This window comes from Taeniopygia guttata, chromosome 8 (genome assembly GCF_048771995.1).
Source record: "Taeniopygia guttata chromosome 8, bTaeGut7.mat, whole genome shotgun sequence".
Lineage (NCBI taxonomy): Eukaryota > Metazoa > Chordata > Aves > Passeriformes > Estrildidae > Taeniopygia > Taeniopygia guttata.
This window is the reverse complement of record NC_133033.1, coordinates 15,451,346-15,478,901: the sequence shown is the minus strand read 5'-3', so window position 1 is coordinate 15,478,901 and position 27,556 is coordinate 15,451,346. Positions and strand designations below refer to the sequence as shown.

General features: G+C 39.8%; 1 protein-coding gene and 1 long non-coding RNA gene across 3 annotated transcripts; one reads left to right on the top strand and one right to left on the bottom strand.

Annotated features, from left to right (window-relative positions):
- The first annotated feature begins 803 nt into the window (after nt 1-803).
- Nucleotides 804-25,930, top strand: GTF2B (general transcription factor IIB). 2 transcript variants are annotated; one of them, XM_030279126.4, is made up of 7 exons: nt 804-1,015; nt 6,371-6,477; nt 16,504-16,637; nt 22,560-22,706; nt 22,843-22,972; nt 23,544-23,825; nt 25,431-25,930. In XM_030279126.4, the coding sequence occupies exons 1-7, from the start codon at nt 930-932 to the stop codon at nt 25,562-25,564; spliced, it is 1,020 nt and encodes a 339-aa protein (XP_030134986.3). In that variant the 5' UTR covers nt 804-929; the 3' UTR covers nt 25,565-25,930. The 2 variants fall into 2 exon arrangements, with proteins under 2 accessions (XP_030134986.3, XP_002195495.1); XM_002195459.7 differs by lacking the exon at nt 804-1,015 and adding an exon at nt 3,789-3,946.
- On the bottom strand, nt 24,045-24,506 carry LOC140684670 (uncharacterized). The gene is made up of 2 exons (XR_012057289.1): nt 24,371-24,506; nt 24,045-24,274 (listed from the first exon to the last, which is right to left on the bottom strand). It is a non-coding gene; the product is annotated as an uncharacterized lncRNA (long non-coding RNA).
- Nucleotides 25,931-27,556: the final 1,626 nt, after the last annotated feature.

Here is a 27,556-nt window from a genome sequence, read left to right as displayed (position 1 = left end):
TCTTTGTGAAACCAATAACCTGCAACAGAGGAAGATTAAGACCCATGGCTCATATTAGATAATTGCAGTGACTCTCTACATACCTGCTACCTTCTCTGTCTGCAGAAATTGCATCAGTTAAATAAAGTGAAAAGTGCTAAGTTACATAATTACTGTTTTATTCCCCACAATAGTCATGTGTGGTGTTCTGAAAGTATTCAGTCCTCAATACAATTATAAAAGTGGCATCTGGAATAGGCATTCTATTTACTTACGGCTACCTTGTATTTATTACATGGATGAATCTACAAAGCAAAATTTACTTTAGAGGCTCCTTTATAATCAGATGTACAGTGAAGTAATTATTTGTGTCATTATGTTTCTTTCCATATTACGACATTGGCAATATCACACCAAACTTCAAACTCTTTAGATCTAGGGGGCCATGCAGGTGGTCATAATGCTGTTCTATAGAGCTCAACTAGCTTGGTTTCAAGCACAGTAGATGAAGGACTTACTTCAAAAGAAGTCAATATGAAGAATTCCTTTCTAGCTACCTCCTTTTTCACTTCTTTCTGCAATCTTTTCATCTGTGCATGGGTTTCCCACTATCGGAAGCAATCCAGGCAGGTGACTTTTTAAGGCTGTGGGCTATGTCCTCCATGGTCTTTCTCTGTTCTTCTCACAGGCTGTCCTGGCTTCAGATGGGATAGAATTAATTTTATTCTCAGTACCTGGTACAGTGCTGTGTTTTGGATTCAGCATGGGAATAAGGTTGATAACACACTGATGTTTTTTGGTTGTTGCAAAGTTGCATTTATCCTAAATCAAAGACTTTTTTGTGTCTGCTGCTCTGCCAGTAAGGAGGAACAAAAAACTAAAAAAGCTGTGAGGGAACGTAGCTGGACAAGTGACCCAATCTGGCCAATGGATACACACCATGGAATATCATGGCCAGTACATCAGCTGGGGAGCTAGCAGCAAGGGGGAGCCGACCGGGGCTTCAGGAACGGGGTCTGCCATCAGTCAGGGGCTGGTAAGCAACTGCATTGTGCATTACTTGTTTTTCTTTTTTAAAATCCTTTTTGTTATCATTATTATTATTTACTATTATTGTTCTTTTTTACTTTGTTTCAATTATTAAACTGTTTTATATCTCAAACTACAGGTTTTACTTTTGATTCTTCTCCCCATTTCACCAGTCTGGGGTGGTGGGTGAGTGAACAGCTGGTCTTAAACAATGACACAGCTCTTATGGTGCAAAGCCTGAACAAATTCACTGACTTGTTTTGCCAGCATTTTACTCATTCTGTGATCACATAGCTGGACTCTTAACTGAGTTCCATGAGACTGTAATCATGGCCAGGACCTAAAAAAAGGTACGGAAACTGGCCTGAGAGAAGAGCTGCTAGGTATTTTCATTGATACTTCTTAGTCTTGGGCTTTTGGGAGTCCAGTAGCAGGGAGTTCCACAGTCTTTGTAGCTGTCTTGCACAGCCATTCCCCAGATGCACAGCCACTCACCAGAAGATGGTTGGCTGGTATTTTGAAAGTGGTGTGTAGTCTTTGTGTAGAAAAATCAATTCAGTAATTAGATTTACTTAGCTGAAATTTCAGAATTAATTTAATTTTAAAATTCCTATATTAGATTCCAAGATAAACCACTTTTTAGACACTAAATTTGTGTGAAACCTACACTCTATTTTACAAGAAGTTTACAATCTGTTTACAAGTTGCACTGGAGAGCTGTGATGTTGCAAGAACTGAGATTGCAACAGACTATTGAACTACATAATAAATCAAAAAACCATTACAAAGATCCTTTAGACATACAAATAAGAACCAGTGATTTGTTTTCATTAATGTACTGTTCATTGTGTTTGCAAAAGAGTCTGAATATCTCACTGCATTATTGTTGAAATGATGCTGGTAATATTAGCAATGCAAGAATTGCAGTTTAATTAAATACTTTTAGTACTGACAGTAACCAGCATGAGCAACTTGGTGTGAAATTTTGAGAAACTCCAGAATGACCATTGAAGCAAGTTTTAAAATAGGATTATTGTTGTGACTACAGTGATGGGAAAGAACAGCTGGGGATAGCAAGGTAAACTTTGTGTATTATTAAAATGATCTGTTGACAGAGTGTATTAATAGTGATACTTCCATCTGCCACATCAACTACATTTTTTGTCTGCTACTTGAAAAATTGCTGCAGACAAGGAATTAAAAAATCATTATATATCTATTATAGTTTTGCAATATATCTGAAAATCACTGTCCTTCTATGGTGAAAATGAAATTCTTTCAATTCTAAGTTAATGAGAATAGGCTTAGGAGGGTTGGCAATGGTTGCCAGTGGAACATTTTTTTGTAGAACAGAATGCAGGAGAAACCAAGACAAACCTGGAAAGCTTGAAGGGACCCATTGTGGTGATGAGGCACATCTACTGCAGTCATTGCTCCATCCATATTTCAGAGGTTATGGAGAAACCTTATATCATGTGCTGTATTCAACCAACAGTTACAGTGATTTGTTTTTCATTACTCTTTCATCTTTTGGGTTTACCGAGCATTTCCAAAAAATATTATTGAAAGTGGAAAAAAAGTTTTACGTTTGTATCTCAGCATCTTTGTTTTCTAATAGTTCAGCTTTCTTATATTCCAAAAGGTTTCTATTTATTTTAGCCTAAGGAATTTGCTGTCAAGTTTAAACCTGCCCATTTTCAACCAGCAAATAGAACTGCAGTTGGTAGAGAAGTGTTTGGAGGTTGTGTGATAATTATTTTGACTCAGTTTTATCAAGTATTAGAGATCTTTTCAACCACAGTGGATTTCTTCCTTTAAGCTAGTAAATTGAAAAATATTCTTGTTATATAGTGGAGACATGAGTTTAACTGGTGTGAAAAGTCTTGTGTATCTGATTAATAAATAGATAGCAAATTTATAACTGTTGAGAGACTTCAATAATGATCACTTTAAAGCATTAATGACACTTTACACAATGTATAGGCCTTCCTGTCCCATTTATCCTCTTTCAGTGCGGGGAGGCTCATTCTAAAGGAATAAATTTATTTTCCACTGTTTTATATTTTAGGCTTGAAAAGCAGTTGTTGCTGCACATTCTACAAACTGATTTCGCATACAGATAAACTCTTGGGCAGTGAAAACCAGGACTCGAGTCCAGTGCTGAAGGGCTTTGGTCTTACAAAGACCAGTTTTTCTAGTTTTTCCTCCTCTTAGGCCTGATGCTCTCTGCCAAGCTGGATGCGAGGGGGAGAGACAGAAGGGGAGCTGATCCCACCATGCAGGTGTGCGGCGGAAGAAGGGAAGCCCCCAGGAACCAGCGGGGGCTTTGTGTTCGCTTCAGCCAGCCCGAGCGGGCGAGCACGGCCCGCTTGCCGCAGCCGGCCGAGTCACAGCCGGCCCGGCACCGCCGGGCCCTGCCCGGAGAAGCGCCCGGTTCTTTCTCCTCGCCATTCCTCAGCCCACTGCCAAACCACAGCAGCTGCGGCAGGCTATGGCAGGAAGGAAGAACTAAATTTCTCTTCCCCTTTCTGGGAGTTGGTCTCTGCTCAGTTCCAGAGCCGAGAACGTGTTGTAGCCCATGTACTTCTGTGCAAACTTGGGGCAGTTCTGCTCACGCCTGTCTTCTGTGGGAACTCACGGAACTGCCGGAGCATGCACAGGAGCAGCTGCGCCGGAGCCACGCCCCGGGGCCGGCACGGTGGGCTCTGTACGGGGGGTCTGTGGGCTGCCCGGGCCGAGGGGAAGGTTCTACCCGTGTCCGCGGGCCCGCAGCCGCACAGCGCCGCCGGGCACGGGCACCGTGCGCCCGCCCCTTCGCGGCACCCGTAGGAGCGCTCGGCGGCCCCGCCCGCCGCTCTCGGGATTTAATCACAGGGGCCGCTCGGCCGCGCGATTTCCGGCGCCGCTGCAGCACCGCTGACATGGCGTCCACCAGCCGGTACGGGGGCGGTCTGGGCGCGGGGGCCCCGAGGGAGGAGAGGGAGCTGCTGCGACATCGCTCCCATCCGCGGCACGCACAGAAGATGGCTGCGGCGCCCCCGCCACCGCCTGGGGACTGACCGGCGGCCATCGCCGCTCTTGCCCGGCCCCGGTGCTGCCGTTTCAGCGCGGCTCTCGCAGTGCACGGTGCACCGGCCCCTCTCCGGTGTCCTGTCTGTCGGAGCCGTTCCTCAGGGCGGCGGGCGGTCGGGCCTCAAGACGCCCGCGCCTGTTGGTGCGGGCCGGGCCGGGCCGGGCGGCCCCCGGCTGAGCGGCCTCTGAGGGGTCGAGCTCGCCACCTTCGCGTCTTATTCGTGTCGCTACTGCTGGGCAGCGCTCTGAGGAGATGCCGAGTTTTTTGGGGGATTTATGACCTGAGTGCCGGGCTCCTTGTCAGCCGCAGCTCGGTGCGGACGGCGGCTCGGCCCGGTCTGTCCCCCGAGCGCGGCTGTGGGTTGGCCGGGTCGTGCCTGAGGTGGTACCGGGCTCGTCCCGCCGTGTCCCTCGGCCGGCACCGACTGCTGCGGCCCCCGTGCCCTCCTGCTCAGCGCTGCCGTGAGCCCAGCGGCTCCCTGGCCTGACTCCACCTTATCGGGGCCTGGAGACTGCTTTTAGGCTCCCACCCTAAATCCGTACCGGCACTAGTCGGTGCCCAGAGGGGTTTCGGGTTCTGAATTCTTGTCTCCTGGAGACGTGCCGAGTTTTCTTTCTAGTCAGAAAGACCCACGGAGCAGACTGGAGTGACTCTGTAACTCCTGCTAAACCTGTCCTAGCATCTAGGAAGTGCTTCCGAGTAATCTTGCTGCGTCTCGGGAGTTATTTGCTGAGATGGGCCTTTACATACGTGCCTTGCATTTTCCTTGCGCGTAGGTGGCTTAATAAATTGAACCCATTGCAAGGAATACAATATATATGTGTAGGTAGATAAACCGAGTTAAATAGGATGGGAATACTAATTTCTGCAATGTTTTATGAAGGTAAAGCGTGAAACAAACCATGGTTGGTATTCTTTGGAGTGTCTGGATTTTTTTTTTTCCTTTTGCTTGGTGTGTCACAGCCTTTTATGTAACGCCAAATGTCAGATGATTGTGAATGCTTTGTCAACAGTGTTGTCATATGAAACTTGTGGCTGGGAATAGAAGGAAAGTAGTTTAAAGAGCTTTCATGTACTGTTTTGAACATAATTTACATCTGAAGATCTTGTGTTGACAAGTGCTTTCTGGAGGTTTTAATATTAATAGTTATGTTGATTTTCAGTTTTGGTTTCAGGTTGCAGACGTTTTTGTGAACAGTCAGTGGATTAAAATGTTTGGGTTTTTTGTATTCTAGACTCATCAGAAATATCTAAAAAATGAAAATTAAGATGGGAAGTATAGGTTAAGTTGAAATAATGACAAAAATAACAGTGGCAAATGGGTAATTCAGAGTAATTCTATTGGGAAATTTTTTACAACTGAATGGATTACAAATTGTTTTTTGGTTTAATGTGATGGAAGTTAATAGTCATGATAAATTATTTGAGATCAAACTTCTGTACTCTTGTGCTCTTAACTTTGAGCAAAATGGCTTTGTGAAATACATGGATCCTAATTGTAAACACCTTTTATTACAATTTTTAAATAATTTGTTTTAGTAGAACTATGTAACTGTTGTTAATATGAAGTATTTACTTTTAAAACGTTTGGTTAGAAGCAATTGGTTGTTACTTTAGTCAGTAACTAAAAGCTGTTGCATTAAATAATGCTAATGCTTTATGGGAAGCTGTAGTTCTTAAAGATCCATGGGTGTGAAAGAGATCCCTGTTTTCAGAACTTCTTGTCATATAATTGCCTTAGAAGCTGATTATTTTTTTAGATTTTGCTATTAATTGCTTAATTTAAAATGGAATTTATTGTTCAAATACTTTAAAATAAACCAGTGTTTGAATTGGGAGTTTTGCAAGCATACGTGTTGTATGTGCACTACTTCCCGAGTTAAGAACCTGGTAAATAATATTGTTCTTAGTAGATGGAATAAAAATGCTTGTTTGGAATAAAGAAATTGCCACTAACTTCTTGGGAAACTTCATTTAGCAGTAGTTTGAGTTATACTGCATTTAAGCAAGTCTGTTATATAGATTTTTAATGTTTTGATTTGAAGTGATTTTGGTACAAGATACATTATAAGAAAATTGGAATTTAAGTTGATCTAAAGTCTTGATTGTCAATTGTAGTGTTACAGCATTCAAATAAAAAGTGCAGCTTAGGTAATCAAGTTAATATCCTGTAATTTAAATCCCTAAATGCTGTATTACTGAAGTTTTCTTATCATCAAGGAACTCTTTTGCTTTTGATATGCGACCTGCTTGTTTAATAGTAATGAATACTTGTCATTTGTTTCTTAGTTTGGATGTACTTCCGAGGGTGACTTGCCCAAATCATCCAGATTCCATTTTAGTGGAGGACTACAGAGCTGGTGATATGATTTGTTCTGAGTGTGGGCTAGTAGTAGGTAAGTAATTATTTGTATTTTTATGAATTGCCGTGTAACCTAAATGGTGTGTGTAGGTTTCTGCCCTCTTGATGTCCAAGTGTGAGTGGTAGGTTTGATGGGGTGTTTGTTTTTGGTTTTCTGTGTGGGGCTTAGGTTCTTTTGTGATTGTCCGTTTGCTAAAAGCTTACTGCTCTGAATAGCCTGTCTTCTGGTAACTTACTGCACTATGAAAATAATCAAACTCTCTTTAAAGACTGAAAATTTAAAATGTGCTGTAATATGAATTAGTGTATTGTGCTGTTTAGTCCTGTCTAGTCCCATATTCTGCCTTCATTCATGACTCTTCTTTCATTAAGGAAAGTATAAGAGATCGTACAAAAGCTCTCTGTGGAATAACTTGCTTATAAGGAAAAAAAAACCAACATAGCATAAAACCAAACCCCAAACAACTTCAGTTTCCCAGTAGCTACAGGCTATCTTCTGCCCTGAAAGATTTATCTTTATATGGTTGCCGGCATGTGTGCTTGTTAATCACTTCTCCTGAGGCTTTTAAGGCTATCCTAAGTTTTCCCACTGGAATTTTGTGGAGCTCTTTTACTTGGGTTGTGTAGCAGTAGCTTCCATAAACTAAACTGTATTTTTAAGTATAATGGAATATTTAAAATGAAAGGCCTGTTAAGCATTGTCTTTTGTTTGAATGCAAAAGAGGAAGTTGCTATAGAGCTTGCTTCATATACATTTTTATGTATCTTTTCTAGGATGAGCATCTTACACATACCTTATGTATCTTACATATACCTATATGTCTTTATTCCTTTTATCATGGGAAACTCTCCAAGCTTATATTGTGATCATCCTTTAAACTTCATTGATTTCTGTTAATTTGTTTTAGGCCATTGTGTGAAAAAATCCTCCTTGAGGGTGCATGTTTGTGTGATTCATTCAGTGGTGCTAATTATTTCAAATTGTTTATATCCCTCTTTCCTAGACTGTGCTGGTTTTGTTTAGCCTTGCTGAATTTAAAAATTTTCATAAAAACCTGAAAGTTAAGGAATTTGTGGTGAATATAGTACTAGTTTAGCCAAGCAACTAAAATATGTCTTTTTATGCAAAAGCAAACTTCCACATAAATTGTTAAACTGAATGTTAAAACATTTAAACTTGAGTACCGGTTTTCTTTAAAATTATGAAACTGTTTAAAACCTCTAAAGGAAGGCTTATAACTGCTTTGTTAAAAAGAAGGGCAGATTTAAATTGCATTAATTCTGATAAAGGTCAATTAATTAGAATAAATTTGCTGGTTAAAAATTCAAATATCCACAGCAGTATTTCCTACTGAAATATGATCATAAGCTTTTAAGTTACTGCTTAAAAATAGTTTGGTGCGTGTTCAGTTTTGTGTGGCTGTCATGAAATTGAGCAAAAGTTAGAAAAGCCCATCTTGATCAGTTAATAACTTTTAAGATAGTTCTGGTATTGGAAGAAGAGGAAAAGCTTTATCTTCATTAATGTAATTTTTTGGAACTTGGAGATAGTCAAAAGTCTCAATTCATGTACCTTCTGTTACCTAGTCACAAGGAATTCTTTCCTGAAGCGTTTATCCTGTTTTTTTCTGAATTAATAGCATTGGTGAATTCTTTAGTTCAAAATGTTAGCAGTTTCAATGAGCAGGATCATTAGAATATTAGTAGAAACTGTTTCTGAATTTAGTTTTTAATATGTGTTTGCAGTTGTCTTAGTGTAGATTACTGCCTACATTACTGGTAGGATAAAAAATGTTTATTAGGTAAGCATTCTGTGCATTTCTCACCAAAAGGTTTTAACAGCATTCTGCTGAATGTTCTCATTTTGTGTTGCATTCCTTCAACTTTTTAGCAATTCCTTAGATGGGTAATTTGGAAAACCAATTAAATAGGGTGAGGTTAAGTAATTGAAGAGAAGTGACCAAAGAGAAGTGTGAGCACTAAATATTTTCTCACCTGGTCTGATAAGAAATTTAGAGAAGGTGTAAAGCAGATCCAATCCTTGATGCCTGTTTTCTGGACGTGCTTGTGAAGTAGGGATGTTTCAAAGGAGTGAAGACAAAATTTAGATTTCGCGTGTTCCAAATGCAACTTTTCTGTATTTGTGGCGGATTCCATGAGACGTGTTCCCCTTAAGAGAGTAGTGATTTCATTTCCTGTTTTTACATGGAGAAGTTTTCAGGGCTTGCATGCGTCACAGTCACATGTGAGCAGAGCCCACTGAAAATATAGTTTGGGATGGACTAGAAGTTACTGGGATCTTTCAGTGAAGGGGATCATTTAGAATAGTTAACCCCCCTCATGCAAAAATCAATATGCTGTGGAGCCAAAGAAATGCTACAGATTTATTTAAAAATATTGATTTTTAGTGTCTGCAGAGCACTGCTGGTGTAAATTGTAAATGCTGAATTTGTGCTCTTGCTTTACTGCTATAAAGTACATACTGGTGTGAGTTCACTTTTTTTTTGGGGTTTTTTTAAAGTGTGTGTATGTGCAGTTTAGCTATAGATAGAGCTAATAGTCTTTGACTTAACTAAGAGTATTTGCATTTGATGTTTTTCTTGCTTGCTATGGTAAAGTACTGAAGTTGCATATTTATTGAAATAGTGTAAGACTTTGTATATGTTAAACTATTGTAGGATAAAATAGCTGGTGCATAGATAGTTTTCAGGTTTGTAATCAATTTTCTGGGAATCTTGTATTTATCAGGTGTGCAGTTGAAATGGTAAAGCAGTAGAAAATTTTGGGAGAGCAGGAGGCTAGGACACAGAGGAGCTGATCTCTTTTATCAGTTGGATTCCATATTTTAGGCAGAGCTGTATGTTGCAAGTACTACTTTTTAAAGGGATTTTTGAGAAAGGTTTTTTATCAAAGTTGTTTTCTACTTAGAGGTTTTATTCTTAATCTCAATAAGATTGAAATTTAAGTTAAATCTAGTATGCTGGGTTTTTTTGCACAGTATTTTCCATGTGTTCTAAATAAACTGGTGTTTTTCTATGCAGTATTAAAATAATTTAATCTTGTAATGTTATGACTGAAGCTGGTGTTGAGAATATTATTGTTTCAAAATACTGCTTCATTATACTAAAACCTCTCATCTGCCTTTTTATTATTACTTTTTGTGGGTTAGTTTGTGTTCTGTCTTTTCATGGTAATTATTTCCAAATTGTTAACTTTTCCTTCTGCGAATTGCTTTTTGCTTGAAAGGCACTTGGAGACCTAAATTATAATAATCCAGGAAATTTTGATATTAGTCTGGATTGACATGCATTTGAAACAACTTAACAGCTCTGTCCAGGTTTATTTGCTGTGACAAGAATAGTGTTTTATTTTCCCTGTTTTTCTCCAGTCATAGTAAGCTATGTGCTACAGTAAGGGCTCATGGGCTGGTGGGAGAGTTCATGGACAGAGTTCTTAGGGCTTAGTTCTGTGTTCATTTAAAACATTCACCATATCTCATTCTCCAGACAGGGTTGGTGGGGGACAAGCATGTTGTTCAGAAACAGAAGGCTGGTAAATCCTCTTTCTTGACAGGCAAATATTTTGCTTACTACCTTAGAGGCGGTAAAAAAGACTGGGAATCGGCTCATAGGCCAGAAGAGGCTGAAGAAAGCAGAGTGAAAGTGGAAGACAAAGCACTGAATTTTCTTGATATTGCAAGATGGTGATGTGAATTTCAGAGGAGGATAAGAGCAAGTCTGGTGGCATGTACTGCGATGTAGTATCTCAGGTATAAGGAATACCCCAGGTTAGGAATACCTTTTGAAGACATTCCTTAAACTTCTATATAGATAGCTTCATTAAATGTTGCCTTAGTGTGCAGAAATTAAGCAGTGAGGAATTTATTTTCACTATGTAGTAAGTGATTAACTAGTTAGCTCTGCTTCACTAGGCAGGTGTGGCTGAGAGGAACAGTGCTCCTCTGTGGATGTGTTTTGGGGAGCCTTCTTTGATTTAAAAAGCAGAAGTCTGTCTCCAGCTGATGAGGATCCTTGGACACGTATCAGCTTGTTAAAGCATTGAATCAAATTTTGACCAATATTCAGACATTTCTGCTGTATTCTGTGTATACCTGGGTGTTCAGTTGAAGAATTTTAGGGAAAAATATTCAATACCCTGTTGTCAGTATAAAGGCTGATAACAAAAATCTGTCTGAGGGCTGATACTTCTGACAAGTTTGAGATAAAAATAGTGCATTGTAAATTCAAATGTGGTCTATGAAGAATAGGTGAGATTTGACTATAGTACAGGGTTTTTTTTTTTCTTGGCAGTATAATACACAAGTAGGAAGGGGTTTCACAATTGCCTCTCAACTGGCTGGTTCATTACTCAGGATGTGTTATTAGGGATAAGATTGCTTGCTTCTGTATAGCTGCTTGTTTTTTCTGAAAACCAAAGAAACCTTTTTTTTCCCAGCTGTTTATAGTATCCAGTAAGTGGGGAAGGTGCTTAAGTACTTCTGACTTGCATCCAGTAGAGGGCAGTTACATTAATAGGGAAAAACATTTTAATATTTAATATTATTATTTAATATTATTCCTTTCTGCAAGTATTGTCAATCTTTAAAATACTAATTCTTTATTCAAAGTATTGCTTAAAAAGTAGGCAGAAAATCTTCAGTTATGGATGTATGTTAGCAGCCTTTACATGCTTGGTGTCCAGACTACTAAAAAGTGTCTGACAAAAGTTGGTCCTTGGGAAAAGACTATGCATTCAGAGGAAAACTAATTATAAAGGATACTGATGCTTAAAGACATTCTGAATAGTTGATTCTTGCATGACAATTCAGAGATACTTTATTCATATTATAAATTTCCTGTATAAAGTAACCTGCTTGCCTTTCTCAGCCACATTTCAAATAGTCTGTTTTAATTCTAACCCTTTTCAGCTTTAAAGGCAAAGGGTGATGCTTCTAGGTGTTCAGCAGTAATGCCTGTAAGAGTGGAAACAGACTTTAGATGTTAAAAGTGAGCATCTTTTGTCAGGCTTTGTAATAAGCACTGCTCTTAGCATGACACTTCTTGGAGGATGGAGGAAGCTTTCTAATTAGTGGGTTTTTGGCTAGTGACCCAAGCAAGGTATTTGAGGGCCATTAATGCTTCCATTAGGTGAAGTACTAGATTTTTCTAGTAACAGTAACATTTTGAATCATGCTATTTAGAGAGTGATTCTCAACTGGCTTCCTTACCAGGCTGACAGGCAAATAAGGGCTGGAAACAGTATAAACTCCTCTGATGGAAAAAGAGTCTCAAATATTGTGATGTAGAATAGATCAGGCACAACATTTTTAGTTGAGGTTCTGTAGTTTGGAGCATCCTTCACAAGTATTTGAACCGTTAATCTTTTAAAGGCCTCAAGTCTTGGGGAGGTGTAACTTCAGTTGGCCAGACTTGTCCACCTGATCATTAGCATTTCTACTCTCATTTGCTTCTTCCAAAATTATTATGCAAGCTGATGGCTTAGAAAGCCTGTAAGTCCTTTTAGATTTGTCATCATTTTGATATGAGGGAGCTGGTAAGCCTTTGTTCTTGTAGCAGTCATTTGCCTGCGGTGTGGTACTGTCTGTTTCAATCCATAGTTGCCTTTTGGTACGGGTGTGATGCTGTTGATGTCTGGCAACTAGTTAAAATCATCGGTGGCTTTTTTTGTTTGCTTGTGGGGGTTTTGCTGTTTTGCTTAGCCATCTGAAAGCCTGCTTTAGTTGTTTTAACTGTCTTGTGAATAGACTGGTGTTGCTGGTTGTGATGATAAACTTGTGGTGGTGGCAATTCATTGAAAAGAAGATAACTTTTACAACGAATACTAATGTCTTACTAAGGGCTGGAAATTTTGTTGAAAAAGTGGTGACTGTAAAATTATGTGTTTGTAGATTTTTTTTTCCCATCCCCATGAGTTTATTCAGTGGTAATCTGGTCCTTAATAGAAGTTCTAAGGCTGAAAAATAGTTTTTGTGCTACCACATGGGGCCATATGTAAGCTAATAAATAGAATGTGGAGTAGATACACCTGGAGTACTGTGTCTAGCTCTGGGTTTCTCTGTACCAGAAAGAGCGAGACTTGCTGGAGCAAGTCCAGAAGAAGGTTGTAGAAGTGATTTAGGAGTTAGGAGAATCTTGAGAGCTGAAGCTTGATCGACTGTGTTCAGCTGGGCTCTGTGCAGTTTCATGTCTTCATTATTCTCCCCAGCTTGTAGCCTGCACCTTAATTTTTTCACTGTTGCTTATCACAGCACCCCCTTGCTCTGCTTAATAAGGAGCTGACTGAAGCTTAAGTGTAATCCTATATTTATATATATTTATATTTAAATTTGGCATTGTAAAATACTTTTAATTAAAAGTATAATATATGTGCTCACTAGATGGCAGCAGTTTCCTTAACTAACTGTGAGAATGAAGCATTCTCTACTAACAGTAGGTATTTTGGGACTTCAGAGTGCAAGTCAACTTTTCATACTGTGTTTATGTTAAAATTAAAATATTAGTTAATAATATGCAGAACTTAATGCAATGTGCAACTAACATTAGAGCTCCTCTGAAAAGAACTTAAGAACATGCCTTCTCAGAAGTGTTTCAAGACTGGATATGGAAATTACATTGCTCATGAATGTCATCATATTTCTTGTTTTGGTTAGAAATCTTCAGTTTTAAGCTATCTTGTCTTCTTGTAGCAGATAATGCAAAATGCAGAAGGAGAAGAAAATACATATGTTTTGTCAGCTACTGCAAGTGGAGTGCAACATTAAAATAGTTGGTATTATTTCTCTGCAAATATGTAAGTGAAAACTCAGGACTTTTTGACTGAAAATATTTTCCTCTGAGATACCACTTTATTTTTAGGTGAGGAGTAAACACACATAAGTTTTGATGTCCAGATATTTCAAACTAAACTGCTCAAAATTCTGACCTGAGTTTGGTCTTGCATTTCTGTAGCACATGCTCTTTCCATGTGTCAGTTGTGAAGAAAAGTAACCTTAGCCTGAGGTTTTTCATTCTGAGTAGCACTTCTGCGTTTTACTAAATGAGCTTTTCAGATGATGAGTAACCTGAATTTGGTTACTGACCAGGGAAGTTGGCAGTATGTGCTTGTACTGGAGCCTGTGTGTTAGTCTGTTAGACTGTATTTTAAAGAGAAACTGAATACTTGAAGAGTCGTTTATGAAAAGAAATGGAGCAGTGGAGAAAAATGAATCTGTTCAGAAAGATGCTTTGGGATATCAGTCTGGAGATGCATTTCACAAGGATTTGGTTCTATAAACTGTTATTTTTGTATGTATTTCAGAGGAGGTGAACTCATCTGTTAAGAGGAAAATCAAATAAAGGAGTATCTAATGTGACTGTATCTAGTGAAGCCCTTTTGTTCAAAAGGAAGTAGCCAATGGATATGTGGCCACTCCTATGCTAGCTGCAGTTTTAGAATGTGAGAAAGCAGAGACAACTGTATAGTGTACTTGTTGGGAGATTTTTTTTACTCTCATGTTGGACTGTTGGACCCTTATTCCAGCTTGTTTAGGAAAGCCAGTCAGTAGGATATGACCTAGCAAATTCAGTTTAGAACTTAACCTTTAATTCAGGACCAATTTTCAAGGCTTTCTTACACTGCTTTTTCTAAGACTAAACTTAGTATTTTAAAGTTTTGCTTTGACCATTTAGTGTGGGGCTTAATTGCATCTGTACTAATACCACAGTTCTAAAGTGGTTTTTATGTAGTGAAGAATTAAAGATAATAAATGCTGCATTTTGTTTCTTTTGGTTTCTTGTTGAATGGGATAATCCAGCTAATCATGCCTGTAGCTGAATATGTTTTCCATCTATGGAAACCTGTGGGCTTATTTGTTCCATTTTCATTAATACTTCTAGCCTGTGTCACACTTTTTTTTGAAAGATGGAATGTACTGCCTTGGATTTCTGTATATTTTCAGTGACACTGACAGTATACAGAAAAACTGCTTTTCTGTAGTAGCAGATTTCTTGGCAAAACAGATATTTACATATTACATCTTAATTAGATAAATGCTTTATATTCAGTGATTTGTTCTACCTAATCTTTTCTTGCTCTGACATAGTAGTCTCAATCTTCTGTTCGTGATGTGTTTATCAAAGCAGACAGTGATGTAGAACTTTTTTAGTTAGAGCAGGAATGGTTCATAACTCACAAGAGGCAGATCCCTGAGTGAGTCATTTAGGTCATTCCCACTTGTGTGGAAAAATATTACATCATTGCTCTGTACTCAGTGTTCTATTTATACCATGCCAGAATTTTAAGTACATTTTGCTTTTTTTAGATGCTGTAAACAGTATTGGGGTTTTGTCTAAAAGTAAAGTTACTGCTGGGCCATAGAAGGAGCATTACTGAATCAAATATTTACAGAGAGTCCAGGAGTCAGAGGAGCACACTGTCTGCAAATTCAAGCTTGCCAAGGGTGTGGGGGTTGACCTTTGTAGCAGAAAGAGTAAAAGACAGCACAGATTTATCCTATCTGTAACCCTGTAGCTTTTTGTGGTTGTTTTTTTCCCCTTCACCTTCTTGGTTTTTATTAGAGCAGTAAATAAAGGTGGATCCATAGTTATGAGCAGGTCTGACAGATATTGATGAGAACACCTTTAACCTAAAGATAGTCTTCTTTGTTGTAGCAATTTCTTTGGGGGTTCACAGCTTTCAATTTCAATTATGCAATTATCCTTGCATAATTTTATGTTAAAAATTGAGTTATTCTGTCAGAATAGAGTCCCCTTGTATTCCCCAGGGAATTCTGCAGTCGCATCACTTCTGTGTTTTCTCCAGCTTCAGATCTTTTGTTTGCAGTGTGCTTTTTTCTGTCTGTTTTCACCAGGTTAAACCAGCTTTGTGATTTCGTTCTAAGACTTCCATATTGTAAACTGTGCAGTCAATGATACTTTTTTTACAGACATTCCTCTCACAACAAACTTAAACATTGATAAAGGTGGTGAATTTTTCCTCAGGTTTAGCTAAGGGTACCAATTATTCTGAAGTTCTTCTGAGTTGTGTTCTGCTTTACTGCAGAACACTAAGAAAAGTGTTCTTTTGTACACGTGTTCTTAAAAATTCTGTAGTATTGCTCTGGAGGCAACACCTTTGCGATGCAGCTTTTATCAGATGTGTGAAAACAATGAACTGTGCTGGGTTTGGGGCTGGGGTTTGTGTTTTGTGTTTCCTCCCCAACCCAAGTTTCTATTGTTGTGTTTACTGCAGGGCTTTTGCCTGCATCAGAATGTTGGTGAGAATTATTTCTCAAACTGGTAAGTTTCTGTAGGAGAAGTTTAGGTGAATGTGAATTTAAGAGAGGACTGCAAGGAAAGTTGTTTTGTTCAGAAAATGTGATGCTTTTCCTGTTTATTCCGAATTGATACTGAAAATCTTCTAGTAATAACAGGGTTGATTGTGTCTAAGAAAAAGTAGTTGAGTATATATATTTTATGTTGATACTGTCAGGCATCATGAATTTGGGCAGGGGTCACAACTGTCTTCAAGAACAAAAATTGAACTGCAAAATGTCATCAATGGTGGGTTAGAAGGTACAAAATTGAGAGTACAAAGGACCTGGAAATTATTCAAGAGAAGTAATTCACTATAGCTTGATGGGACTGTGCATGATAGGTGATTCATATGTGCATTATTAACACATGGCAAGTGTGATAGAACTTGTTAAGTTACAACAACTGACTCATTGAGAACAATCCACAGGCAGTCCTGACTTCAGCTTGAAATAGAGATCTTGATTCCTTTTATGTATTGGAAGTGCCATGATGTTCTTAATGGATTATCCATAAAGGTGATAATTCCTGGTTTCTGGATGCGTTTCTTTAGTTATTTATGTCTTCTGTACAGCTCTAACTGCACTTTTTTTCCCATTGTAGATCCTGAACATTCTGTTTTGTTGTCCTGCCAGTTGTGTTTGGGAATGCCAGCGGACTGCCTCCTCACAGTGCAGAGCTCAGATGCCTGGCTTAATGTTTTCATGCACTATTATCAATGCAGACTTTGTGTTGCCTTGTGTTCTCAGGTGACCGGGTCATAGACGTGGGGTCGGAGTGGAGAACGTTCAGCAATGACAAAGCAACCAAAGACCCATCTCGAGTTGGGGATACCCAGAATCCTTTGCTCAGTGATGGTGACTTGAGTACAATGATTGGCAAGGTAACACTGGAAATAGGAAATTTTGCTCAGTCTTTTTATTTCAAGTACCAGATTGTATGTCCGTAGAGAAACTATATATGTGTATTTTTGAACAGATTTTCACCTGAACCAAAGTTGCACGTTTCAACAGTGTATAAAATGTGGCCCTTTCCTGGGGATAGAAGGAAAAGGCCAACCTTTGAAAAAAAAAAAAAAAAACAAAAAAAACCAAAAAGTTTGCAGTGCTGTGGGGTTACTTGCTACCCTTTGATATGTTGCTATAAATAGGAAAGCTGATGTTGCAATTTTAAAAGAAGTATACTTTGACTTGGCAAGTCAAAGTCTGAAATTAATATTGAGATCTCGATAGCTAGTGCTGCCATTTTTTTTTTTTTGGTAGTAATATTTGTATCAGATTCATATTGGAGACCTGCAGATCTCACATTTTACATGTTCTTTCAATTAATGTTAAAGCACTAAATGTAGAATTCTTTCATGGTGTGAGTGCCCTAAAGGAAAGTATTCAGTCTATGCTTGGGTTGAAATTTTGTGGTGCTATCATACCCTGCTGTTTCTTCTGAGAGCAAGCAGGACTAGTCGCACAAATGCATTCCCTTTAATGAAGTAGTGACCTAGGTAAGTTTTAATTGTACTTTCTTCTTCATTTTTTTACTGCAAGATCTGAATTATTTTTTGTGGATTTCCTGAATGTTTAATGAAAAGGGGTGCAGTTGCTGATTAAAAACATTTTGCTGATTTATGTGTTTTCTCAGGAGTTTTTGTCCCAGTGATGTTGCTAGGATGAAGTGCATAAATTCTAATGCCACCTATATAGGATCAGAAAGATTGTAGTTCAGAGGGCTTGGACTTCTGTTGCTGATTTGGTAAGCTGTGATAAAGATCAGATGGAGAAATGGGCTGTTTGCTTCAGGTTCACATTGTTTCTCACTCTGGCCTGTGTAAATACAAGGTTTGTTTCTGGGAGCTCAGTTTGATTCAGTCAGTAGAATGACCTGAACTCCTTTAGAACCTGCGTGTTGGAAAAGACAAAAGACATTTCAGCTAAGGATAGATTTTGTGTCCAGGTGATCAGTGACTTGTGCTGTTAACCCCCTTCCCTCTGGAGGTTTAGATCCTAGTTCAGAATAAAGAGGGGTAGCAACCTTAGTGAGACAATTAAAGACACACACAAACCTCTATGAAAAGTTTGTTTGCCCATGAAAACTAAACCTTTCAGAGCTGGACATTCAACTAATGAAAGTTTTGCTGTGAACCAGAACATCCCGGAATAGGCAGGAGCAAACTTGCTGTAGCAGAGAGTGCCATTCCATAAAGACAGGATGAGAGTGTTAGTGTGGTTTAGTTTTAGAGTCTCATTTAACCTATGAGAACTGAGTAAAAAGTGCTGAAGCTGCCAGGATTGTGTTTGGGTTTGTAGAGGGGGCGGTCAGTCCAGCTGTGGATACTTTATTTGCACAGGGAAAAACTGTAAAAGAGGTGCATTATTTTCTGTGGGAGATTGAGAGTCCCTTTAACAAACCAGGATGTTTTCTGCACAGGAGTTCCTGTGTTTGTCTTGCTGGTAAGCAGGAGCTCTGTGTTGTCAGTTCCTTGATGTGAGCTCTGTATTAGGAGCTGGTTTTTTTTTTTCAGTCGTTTGGAAGGAAGTGAATGGCTTTTATCAGAAGATGCTGAAGAAATGTGTTGTCAGTGCAGAAAGGGCATGAAGTTTAAAGCAAGGAAGTATTACATTTCTCAAGCAGTCATCTGAAGTCCCTGCTGGCAGTAGGTTAGGATGTGGATTGACCTAGATAGACACAGTGGTTGAACAGTAGATACAGTGGTTGAGCAAGGGTGAAATTGGTGTGGTCTTGAAGAGGGTAAGTAGTACCTGACAGAGTACAGAACAACTGTTGTGAATTCCAGAGAATGAAGCAAGTTAAGATTATTAACTTCCCAGCTAACAGCAGGTTTTAGAATGGCCTGGAGTGGACCCCATATTTGTGTGCCAGAGATGGCTTTAACCTTTCATATGGGACAGGACCAGGGCTCTTTCTTTCTGCTTGAGGTAGGACTGCAGATAATAAAATCTTCACAGCTGACCTCCTCCACCCTTGCTAAAACACCCCCACCAGAAAAACCCCTAAAACACCACCTGTGTTGTGGGAAATCCAAAAGAGAAGAGAAAGATCTGTTGTAGATTCCTGGGGATGAAGGTGGAAATGGAGTCTCAGCCAGTTACAACAGTATTGCTTTGTAAGAGTAGAGGAAGAGGGTCAGTTCTGCTTCACAAAATGGTTTGTCTCTCTTTCCTCTGGGGAGGCAGGAGGTGGTGCTCTGGGGCCCCTTCCTGCAGGGGTGTGTGGTCTGTATGTGTTAGCTGGTCTGCCTGTGCAGAGGGATTAATTCCTAATTGGTTTTAATGCTTAAGGAACCCATCTGTCTGAGGCAGCAGCCTGTGCTGCAAGAAAGATTAATTTGCCTGTGAAGAGGAGGGTGAATAGCATAGTTGGTGGTGGTGGAAGTGGTTTGAATTCCATAGGCAGGTCTTCAGGATACTGGTGCAGAACTGGAACTCTGAAATGAGATACTGTGTGCTGCAGTTGATCTGATTACAATGCAGATCAGTTGGAGGCATGGTGAGATGTCACATTGTGACTTGATTGCCAGAACATTATATAGTTATTTCTAAAATTCTAACATAAAATTAAAGACAATAACTGAACAAGCAGCTTTTAGTTTTGTTTTGATACAGGGAGCTCTCTTCTAGGTGTCAAAAAGCAAACTGTTAGTTTTGTTTTTTATCTTGTGGAAGATGTCTTTTGTCACCTTTGCTAGTTAATTATTTGTGTTTTTTTGTAATAACTGCAATTCCAAGAGAATTTATATTGGTTGAACAAAGATGTAATGCAATCTCTTGGCATAGAATACCTATCCTTTGATCAGATATCTCTGAAAGAAATCTGGCTTTTGTTAAACTGCATGGCCTGAATCTGGAAGTGCTGCATTGATAAGCAATGAGACAGTATCAGAGGCTGATGATTGAAAAATCAGAATCCATCAAACTGATCCATATGAGCTGGTTGTACTGGGCAAGAAGACTGCTGGGTTTGGGGTCATGCCTTGGTGCTGTGGTTAACCACAAATCAGTGATGTGGATGATAGTGGTCATACTTATACTTTTTGCTGCTGTAGAGAAATACTGGGGTACAAAGCTGTTGAATGCCAGCGCTCTAAGTCTGACCTCCACTGAGCCCCTTCAGAGATTGTCACTGTTTACTTGGCTGCTCTTTTTCACTTTAGTTACCTTGAAGGGTGTTTCCAGGATTATATCCATGAGGTTTCTGTTCTGTTTAAAAGGCCACAACAGTGAACCACATGTTTCATAAAGTCAATTTCATTTCAAATAAAACTGTGGGTTCTGTCTTTTTCCATGAAGGGAAAGGAACTCCTAACATGGTTGTCAAGGGCTGAAATCAACAAAGCATTGTCCCTCAAAGCTTCAGAAGGAAAGTAGATGGTGCATTTAAATAAGAAATGCAGGGAGAATTTCTGTGGTTTTTGTAAGCATATTAGGTGGAAGAGAGTTTTCCACCTTTTTATAGTTGTGAGTTGTATATTGGGCATGCTCTTGAAGAGGGCTCACATCAGCAGGGTAAAATCCGTGTCTAGTTTCACTTCACGGTACCTAATAGATGTGGCTTTAAAAATTTTATTTTTTTTTTGTTCTCCTTAACCAGCAGACCAGGGAACATCCCTGTGATGAACAGGAATCCTTGCTGGCTCCAGGACAGATCAGTATTTCCTGGTAGATTAATCTCTGATATGAAGCCTGACTAGACCTGGGGACTTGCTGTTGTTTGTGCTCACTCTTCTGGCATCTAGAAGAGTTTGAGCTCATGCAGTTCCATGTAAGCATTTGTGCATAACACTGGTCTATGAGGCCATGATAAACAAAATGTAACACACTGCAGGGTACAGGGGTATGACTGAATGCCAGCAAGGAATCTTTTGACCTGAGACTTCTGTATACTTTGGGCCAAGGGAGGTTCTGGCATAATTTTTGAATGGAAGGCCTAGTATTGCTCCTTGTGACCTGAAGTCTGTTGTACTTTATTCTTGCTCTTCGTTTAGCTTTTCATCTTACTGGGAACTTTGAATAGTTGGAGTTGATTGTCCAGCCAAGGATGTAGGATTGTCTTTGGAGCAGCCCTCCATTGTGTTGGTGGCAGGATTACGTCTGGGTGCTTATTTTGTATTAAAGGATGTTTGGAGTAGTAGGAAAAAGCCAGAAAGGGTTCTGGAATCTGTTGTAGAGACCTGTTGAAGGAGCTGGGGAGACTTGTGAGGAGGGTTCTGTGCAGAAGTCTTCAGTTGCCACAGTGAGTCAAGGTGTGTGAGCACCACAGATGGTGTCTCAGCAGGGAGGGATCCACTGGGGCTGCTGGAAGTGGGGTGTCATTGAGGCCTTGGGCATGGGCAGGGGAACAGTGTGAGTGAATGGTCCAGAGCGAGTGTTACTACTGTCAGAAAACGTGTTAAATGCAGAAGTGCACCTTAGAGAGTATAGAGTTATAGTCTGTGTAAAAATAGAAGGGCAATTCCCAAGAACATGGGTCAGGAATGAAGAAACTGGGCAGCTGAGAAGGAAAAGGTGATGCCAGGACATTCTATGCTTTGTTCGCTGTGTCTTTACCCCACTTTGTATAGCCTGGACATCTTGATCCATTGCTGGGTATTCAATTTGAGAACTCTGTGTGCAAGTGCTTAACTAGATTGTCAGTCAGTCACAGATCAAGACTTTATGCTTTATGTTTACTGGTTTTGGCAAAATGACAGTGTGGTAGTTGGTGTCTGCCGTGGTTTGTTTAAATGGCCAAATATGTCTGTAGTGAAAGTTGGATGCCCCACCCACCCCAGGTAAATTGTTTGAAGGTACCAGCAAGGAATAAATGCTTGCAGGTTCAGGAAATCCATGTTTTTACACATGATGGAATTGTGAAGAAGTGGTTTCCATCTGAAAGAATTTGGAGCCCCTTGCATGCTGTGAGAGCGAACACGTATGTAGACAATATAAATTGCTCTTCTCCTACAGGACATGTCGTTATCAGCTATCACTAATCTGACATGGCATTATTTGGTTAAGACTTGTTTTGGACTGCTGGCACATTGAAAGCTGTAAACATTTTAGACCCTCTTGGCCGGACAAATTTGCCTATTGAATAGAAGCATGCAATTTGCACTAACAAATTGCAAGCAAAATTGTATCTTGGAAGCTTGTTTTGAAGTTGCCAGGTTGAGTGTGAGGCTCTTAATTCTCTGAAGACTCAAGCTTTCTTTTAAGAGGCCAGTGATTTTCCCATGAAGTCAAAATACATGGATATTTACATTTTCTGATTGAGGCTGGCAGCCTCTAACAGGCACTGTATCAAGTTGGGTTTGACTGGCTCATTGGTTTGTGTGTTCTCTTTGCCCATGCCTTCACTAAGATGGTTATCATTGTAACAACTGGTCTCCAGCTGACCATAAAATTGTTTTTCCTGACTTGCCTGTCTGCCACAGATGCAGCCTAAAGGACACACCAGCGTTGCACAGAATATCATCCTGGACTTCAGCACTGGTGACAGGAGTATTGAGATGTACACATTGTCTATATATAATCTTTCTCTTTTTGACTCTGTAACTACTGTTATGTAAGGGAAGAAAAAGCCCTGTGTAATCCATGGTCTCTGGGATGCAATTCATGATTTGAGGTGCAAAGTGTAGAACTTATGTGGAACAATGCTCGATTGAGTGAGTTACTTTCAGTGTTGTTTATTTGCACAACTGTTGGAACTGATGCCTTGAATTAAAATGTATAAAGCTGGAAGATGTTTGCTCTTGAAGTGAGGAGGAAATTGCTTAGTTGCTTGTATTATTGATGATACAAATTTTTCTTTTCAGGGCACAGGTGCAGCAAGTTTTGATGAATTTGGGAATTCAAAGTACCAAAATCGCAGAACTATGAGCAGCTCTGATCGTGCGATGATGAATGCTTTTAAAGAAATTACGAACATGGCAGACAGAATCAACCTCCCTAGAAATATAGTTGTAAGTTCATGTCTCCCTTCCTTAAATTGTTCTGGCATTGACTTAGTTAGCATAATATAATGAGCACATGAATTTTTGATATTGCTGCTAATTAAATGGCCTAGAGTTAATTAAATTTCATCTTCTTGCGTTGAAGGATCGAACAAATAATTTATTCAAGCAAGTGTATGAGCAAAAGAGCCTGAAGGGGAGAAGTAATGATGCTATTGCTTCTGCTTGTCTCTACATAGCCTGTAGGCAAGAGGGTGTTCCAAGAACATTTAAAGGTAAGTTTTCAGTGATACAGATTCAATTTTGCTATGCAGGAAAGGTTTAGTTACTGTCACTGTAGGAGGTTGGTTTTCTTGTTCCTGGACTTTGTCAAATTGTTCTCAGCTGTAGCTCACCTTATAGGGAAGGGTAGAAGGGTCTGTGGGAATTCGTTATATTTACGGAGTAGGCTCTAGGGCATGGGGGTTTTGGCATTTGAAAGTTATTTTGGGTGTTGAAACTTAAAAGGCATTGCTTTTATTAGAGGATGGTGGAGACTGTTGTAACTGAATTTGAACCAGCAGTTTTGTAGTAAATTTGTGCAGCTTTTCCCTGACAGAGGTACAATTCTCTATCATTGAGTACCAAATTTCCCATACTATTACTAATACTAGCTGTATTAATTAGCACCTTATGATAAATGTGCACTGACTGAATTTTCACTAATGGTCAGAGCTTATTAAGTGATGGTGGCCTTCAGGACATTGGCTCTCTTTGTGAGACTTAATATACTGAGAATCAAGTTCGATTATTTTGGGAGGAACAAATGCTGTGAAACCTAAGATTTAATTTATACTCTTTTTTCAGAAATATGTGCAGTGTCCCGGATTTCAAAGAAAGAAATAGGCCGGTGTTTTAAACTTATTTTGAAAGCTCTGGAAACCAGTGTTGATTTGATTACAACTGGCGACTTCATGTCACGATTCTGTTCTAATTTGGGTCTTCCCAAACAAGTACAAATGGCAGCAACACATATTGCCCGTAAAGCTGTGGAATTAGACTTGGTTCCTGGAAGAAGCCCTATCTCTGTAGCAGCTGCAGCTATTTACATGGCATCACAGGCTTCTTCAGAGAAAAGGACACAAAAAGGTAAAACTTGACTTTTTTTGGTATGTTTTGGTTTGTTTTTAGTTTGCCATGTCTTCCTCCTTGAAAGAAACTTCAGTATTGCTGTAAAACTTGGATTGAGGTCTGTGCAAACAGTGATAAGCTCCATTCTAACAGCATAGAGCAAGGACCAAACCAGGACCTCTCAGTCCCCAGAATGAACATGGAGTAATTGGCTACACTCAGTGTAAACTGAGTTCATTTTCTTCTGGTATTAGGAGTTGGATTCTTGAATGCAATGGACTGGTGCATTCATATGAGCATAATAATTTAAATTCACCTATGCTAATATGTTCGTGTATCCATTTTGCTGCTCTAAAATATTCCAAACAGGAGCTTGGTGGCAGTTGCAGGGAGCACTTCGGCTTTGGATTACATTGAATCTTTAATCATTCCTGCAGTCAGGCAATCGCCTGCATTAGTACATGATTCTTGACTTACTGTGAGCCTGGTAAAGATGGAAACTGTGGGATGGCAAGGTTTGCTGTGGATGTGCTGGTAACCCTACCAGCAGGTCCACAGCAAACCTTGCCATCCTACACTGCCTGTGGGGAGCCAGTAAAGAGGTCAGGGCTCTTGAGCCGCAGGGCAGCGTGGATCAGCCCCAAGGACTCAAGGGAATGAAGCTACAGGGCAGCAATGTCTGGGGAAAGAAGTTTGCTTAGGCTTCAGGGGGTGGAACTTGATGTGAGAAATGGATGCAAGTGCTCCACTGAGTTGTCCAGATCAGAAATGTTGAAAATGTAGCAATTTTTTAATGGAGCATTCCTTTTGGATAAAGAATAGCTTTTATCTGTCAGGTTGTGGTGTTTTGTTCTGCTTTTGTAACTGCTTATGTCCCTGGAGCTTTTATCCTGTTGGCACTTTCCTGGGCCTGTGAGTGATCTGGAGGCCAGGAAGTTCAGTACCTTCATCCTTGCTGGTTGTGAGCTACTGGATTTGATCTCTTAAGAGTGATAATTAAAATACAGCTGCTTGCCATGGACACCATGACTCCACACTGCTCCAGGTTTTCAGACATTGCTAAAGGCTCTCATGCAGTTTAAGGTTTCAATTCCTGACTTGACTAACTCTTGAATAAATTTAAGTTTCTGTGCATCTCAAACAAGTGTTCCCTCAGCTTGTTAGACAGTGCTGTGTGCCTCTGCCTTATTACTTGGTGCATTTTAAAGTAAATGTATTTCATTCTTAACTGACGGTATCAGTTTTTGTTTGTGACTCAGTTTTTTTGCTTGTTTTTGCTTATATTTAATCAAAGCATAAAAATGAAGATCCAGAAGTTGATGATTTGTTAAAATATTGGTGGTCATGTGTAGTAAATGTTTCTAATCACTTTTATGCTCTTAGCCCTCGTCCAACTTGAAGTTTGTTATTCCACAATTTATAGGTTAAGCTGAGCTGTGGCACATAAGACAGACTTACGTATCCAAAATATTAGTCACTGCAGTTAAAACCATTTCTAACGGGCTTTTGGGGGAGGTGCAAGTGAAGCAAGTGTCCAGAGGCTCTTGACAAGTTATGCTTGCTGGTTTCTTGAATACAAATGGCAAAAGTAAAAACTAACCACTTCTCTGCTTTTTGTTGTAGAAATTGGTGATATTGCTGGTGTGGCTGATGTTACAATTAGACAGTCATACAGGCTGATCTATCCTCGAGCTCCAGATCTTTTCCCAGCAGACTTCAAGTTTGATACCCCAGTAGACAAGCTACCACAGCTGTGAGATTACAGAGGGTTAATTTCTGTTAACCCTCCCCTCAAAAAAACAACAAAAACAAACTCTTTATTTTTGCCTATAATAAAGGATGTACAAAGTGTTAATATTGGGTCTTCGTGTTGTGGAACTGGAGGATAATGGAGATGGAGCATAACTGCTGGAAGGCAGCATACATTCCAAGGGTAAACAAGCTCATTGTGTGGCATTTTGTATGTATATATCAGTGGAAGTAAATATTTAATATTTGTTGCAACAAATTTAATTTGATACTGTTGTACTTATTTAGATTTCTTTTGTAGGGATCTAGTAAGATGTATTTTGGAGAATTTAAAATATTGTGTAATTACCAAATAAACTTTTCCAAAAACACCATCTTGTGGTATGACTGCAATGTGACATGCATGTACTGTTGTACATGCTGAGAACTGGAATGCAGTCCATGGAATGGTGGAGTGAGCTTCATACTTGTGGACTTGGTCACAAGGCTGCTTAAATGCTCACTTTATGGACAACTTCTGATTTCTAGAGTGCTCTGGTGATTGTAGGGAGCTGTAGTGTGGGTGCTTGCACCCAGAGTATAAACAGTTGCTGAAAAGCCATTCCAAGTTTTGCACAACTGCTGCAGAGTATTTGCAAAATGGTTGCAAAAGGATTAATCCCATCCTTGGCACAGTCTCCCTGTTCTCACTGTCTCTCCATTTGTGCCATGAATTTGAGGTAATGACAAAGCAGCTACTGAGAAGCATGAGGACTCCAATTGAATTCCTGGTAACTTCATGATGCTTACTACTGTACAAAGAAAAGTAAAAACTATTTATAGTACAAGTTTGTGAAATTTCAGACCTACCAGCCCACCCTGCAGTCTGGATGGCCTCTGATTATGTTCTAAGTGAGCACTTGCTGCTTCAGCTGATATGCCAGGTGATGAGTGAAGGCCTGAAGTTGTTCAGCCCTGCCCAGACTAAGAGCTTTGAACACTGGTTACTTCTGACAGTGTCCCTTTGTGTATGAAGCAACAAATGTCCCAGTTAACTGGGAGTCTTGTGGTGCCTGAGATTTTGTATCACAGGTGCAAATGCAGTTTAGCTACAGAAATAACAGCTGAGGGGTCAGCTTGCTGCACATCTGGTCCTTAGCCAGCCAGAGCTGGGAAGGCTGTGTCCAGTGCTAATAGCACTCACTAACTGCCAGGAGCCCATACTGTTTGTTTGCTAGTTGAGCTTTAATCCTGTTCTGCCAGTAAATACTGGAAACGTGAAAACAGAACATTCTTTTCTGTAGATTATACAGTCCTGTTACACTACAGGAGCTGTTGGTTGCAGCCATGAAAGCTTCTGGTGCAGGTGTTAGGAGTGTACTCAGTCGTTGGTAGGGCAGTATTCATTGTCTGGTGTGTTGCCTTTGACTTTGTTGCAACATTTTCTATTATCTGGGCATTCTGGTCTTGGTCTGAGCTGTTCTGCTTACTCTCTGAGTGGAGGTGGGATGCTTTGAATGGGCTGGGCCTGACCATTGATGCATTGCTACAGCTTGGCAGTGCAAAAGTGGAAATTGCTTTTACTGTGAGTGTTGCTTTCCAGCATAGATCTGTGGATTAAATCCACTTCACGAAGGTTAAAAGTGACTGAAATGTACATTGCTTGTAATGCTCATCTTAAATCCTTTCAGGCATTAGGCATAGGCACTTGACATGTGACGGGTGAGTGTTTGCAGTTGAAATTGTTGCATACAGCAAAGATTGCCTGGAGAGGAATTTTAATACATCTGTGCAAAGCTCTGAAGGGCAGCAGATGGAGGCAGGGAAGTGCAATCCTGCCGTGACCCTGCAATTCCTTAAGCAGTTCCTGTATCTCCCAGGGTGTGGGAGTAACTGTGCAGCACAAGAGGCAGAACTAGGAATCTGCTTGAAGGGGCAGGCATATTCTGAAGGCCTCTTACTACAGGCTGCAGTATACTAGTTAACGTGAAGCACAGCAGGAGAAAACATGGCCTGGCTGT

Coding starts and splice junctions, on each gene's coding strand:
- GTF2B (XM_030279126.4), top strand. CDS start 930: ATGGCCAGTACATCAGCTGGGGAGCTAGCAGCAAGGGGGAGCCGACCG. Junction 16,638..22,559: donor TGAGTACAATGATTGGCAAG/GTAACACTGGAA, acceptor TTTTCTTTTCAG/GGCACAGGTGCAGCAAGTTT. Junction 22,707..22,842: donor ACCTCCCTAGAAATATAGTT/GTAAGTTCATGT, acceptor CTTGCGTTGAAG/GATCGAACAAATAATTTATT.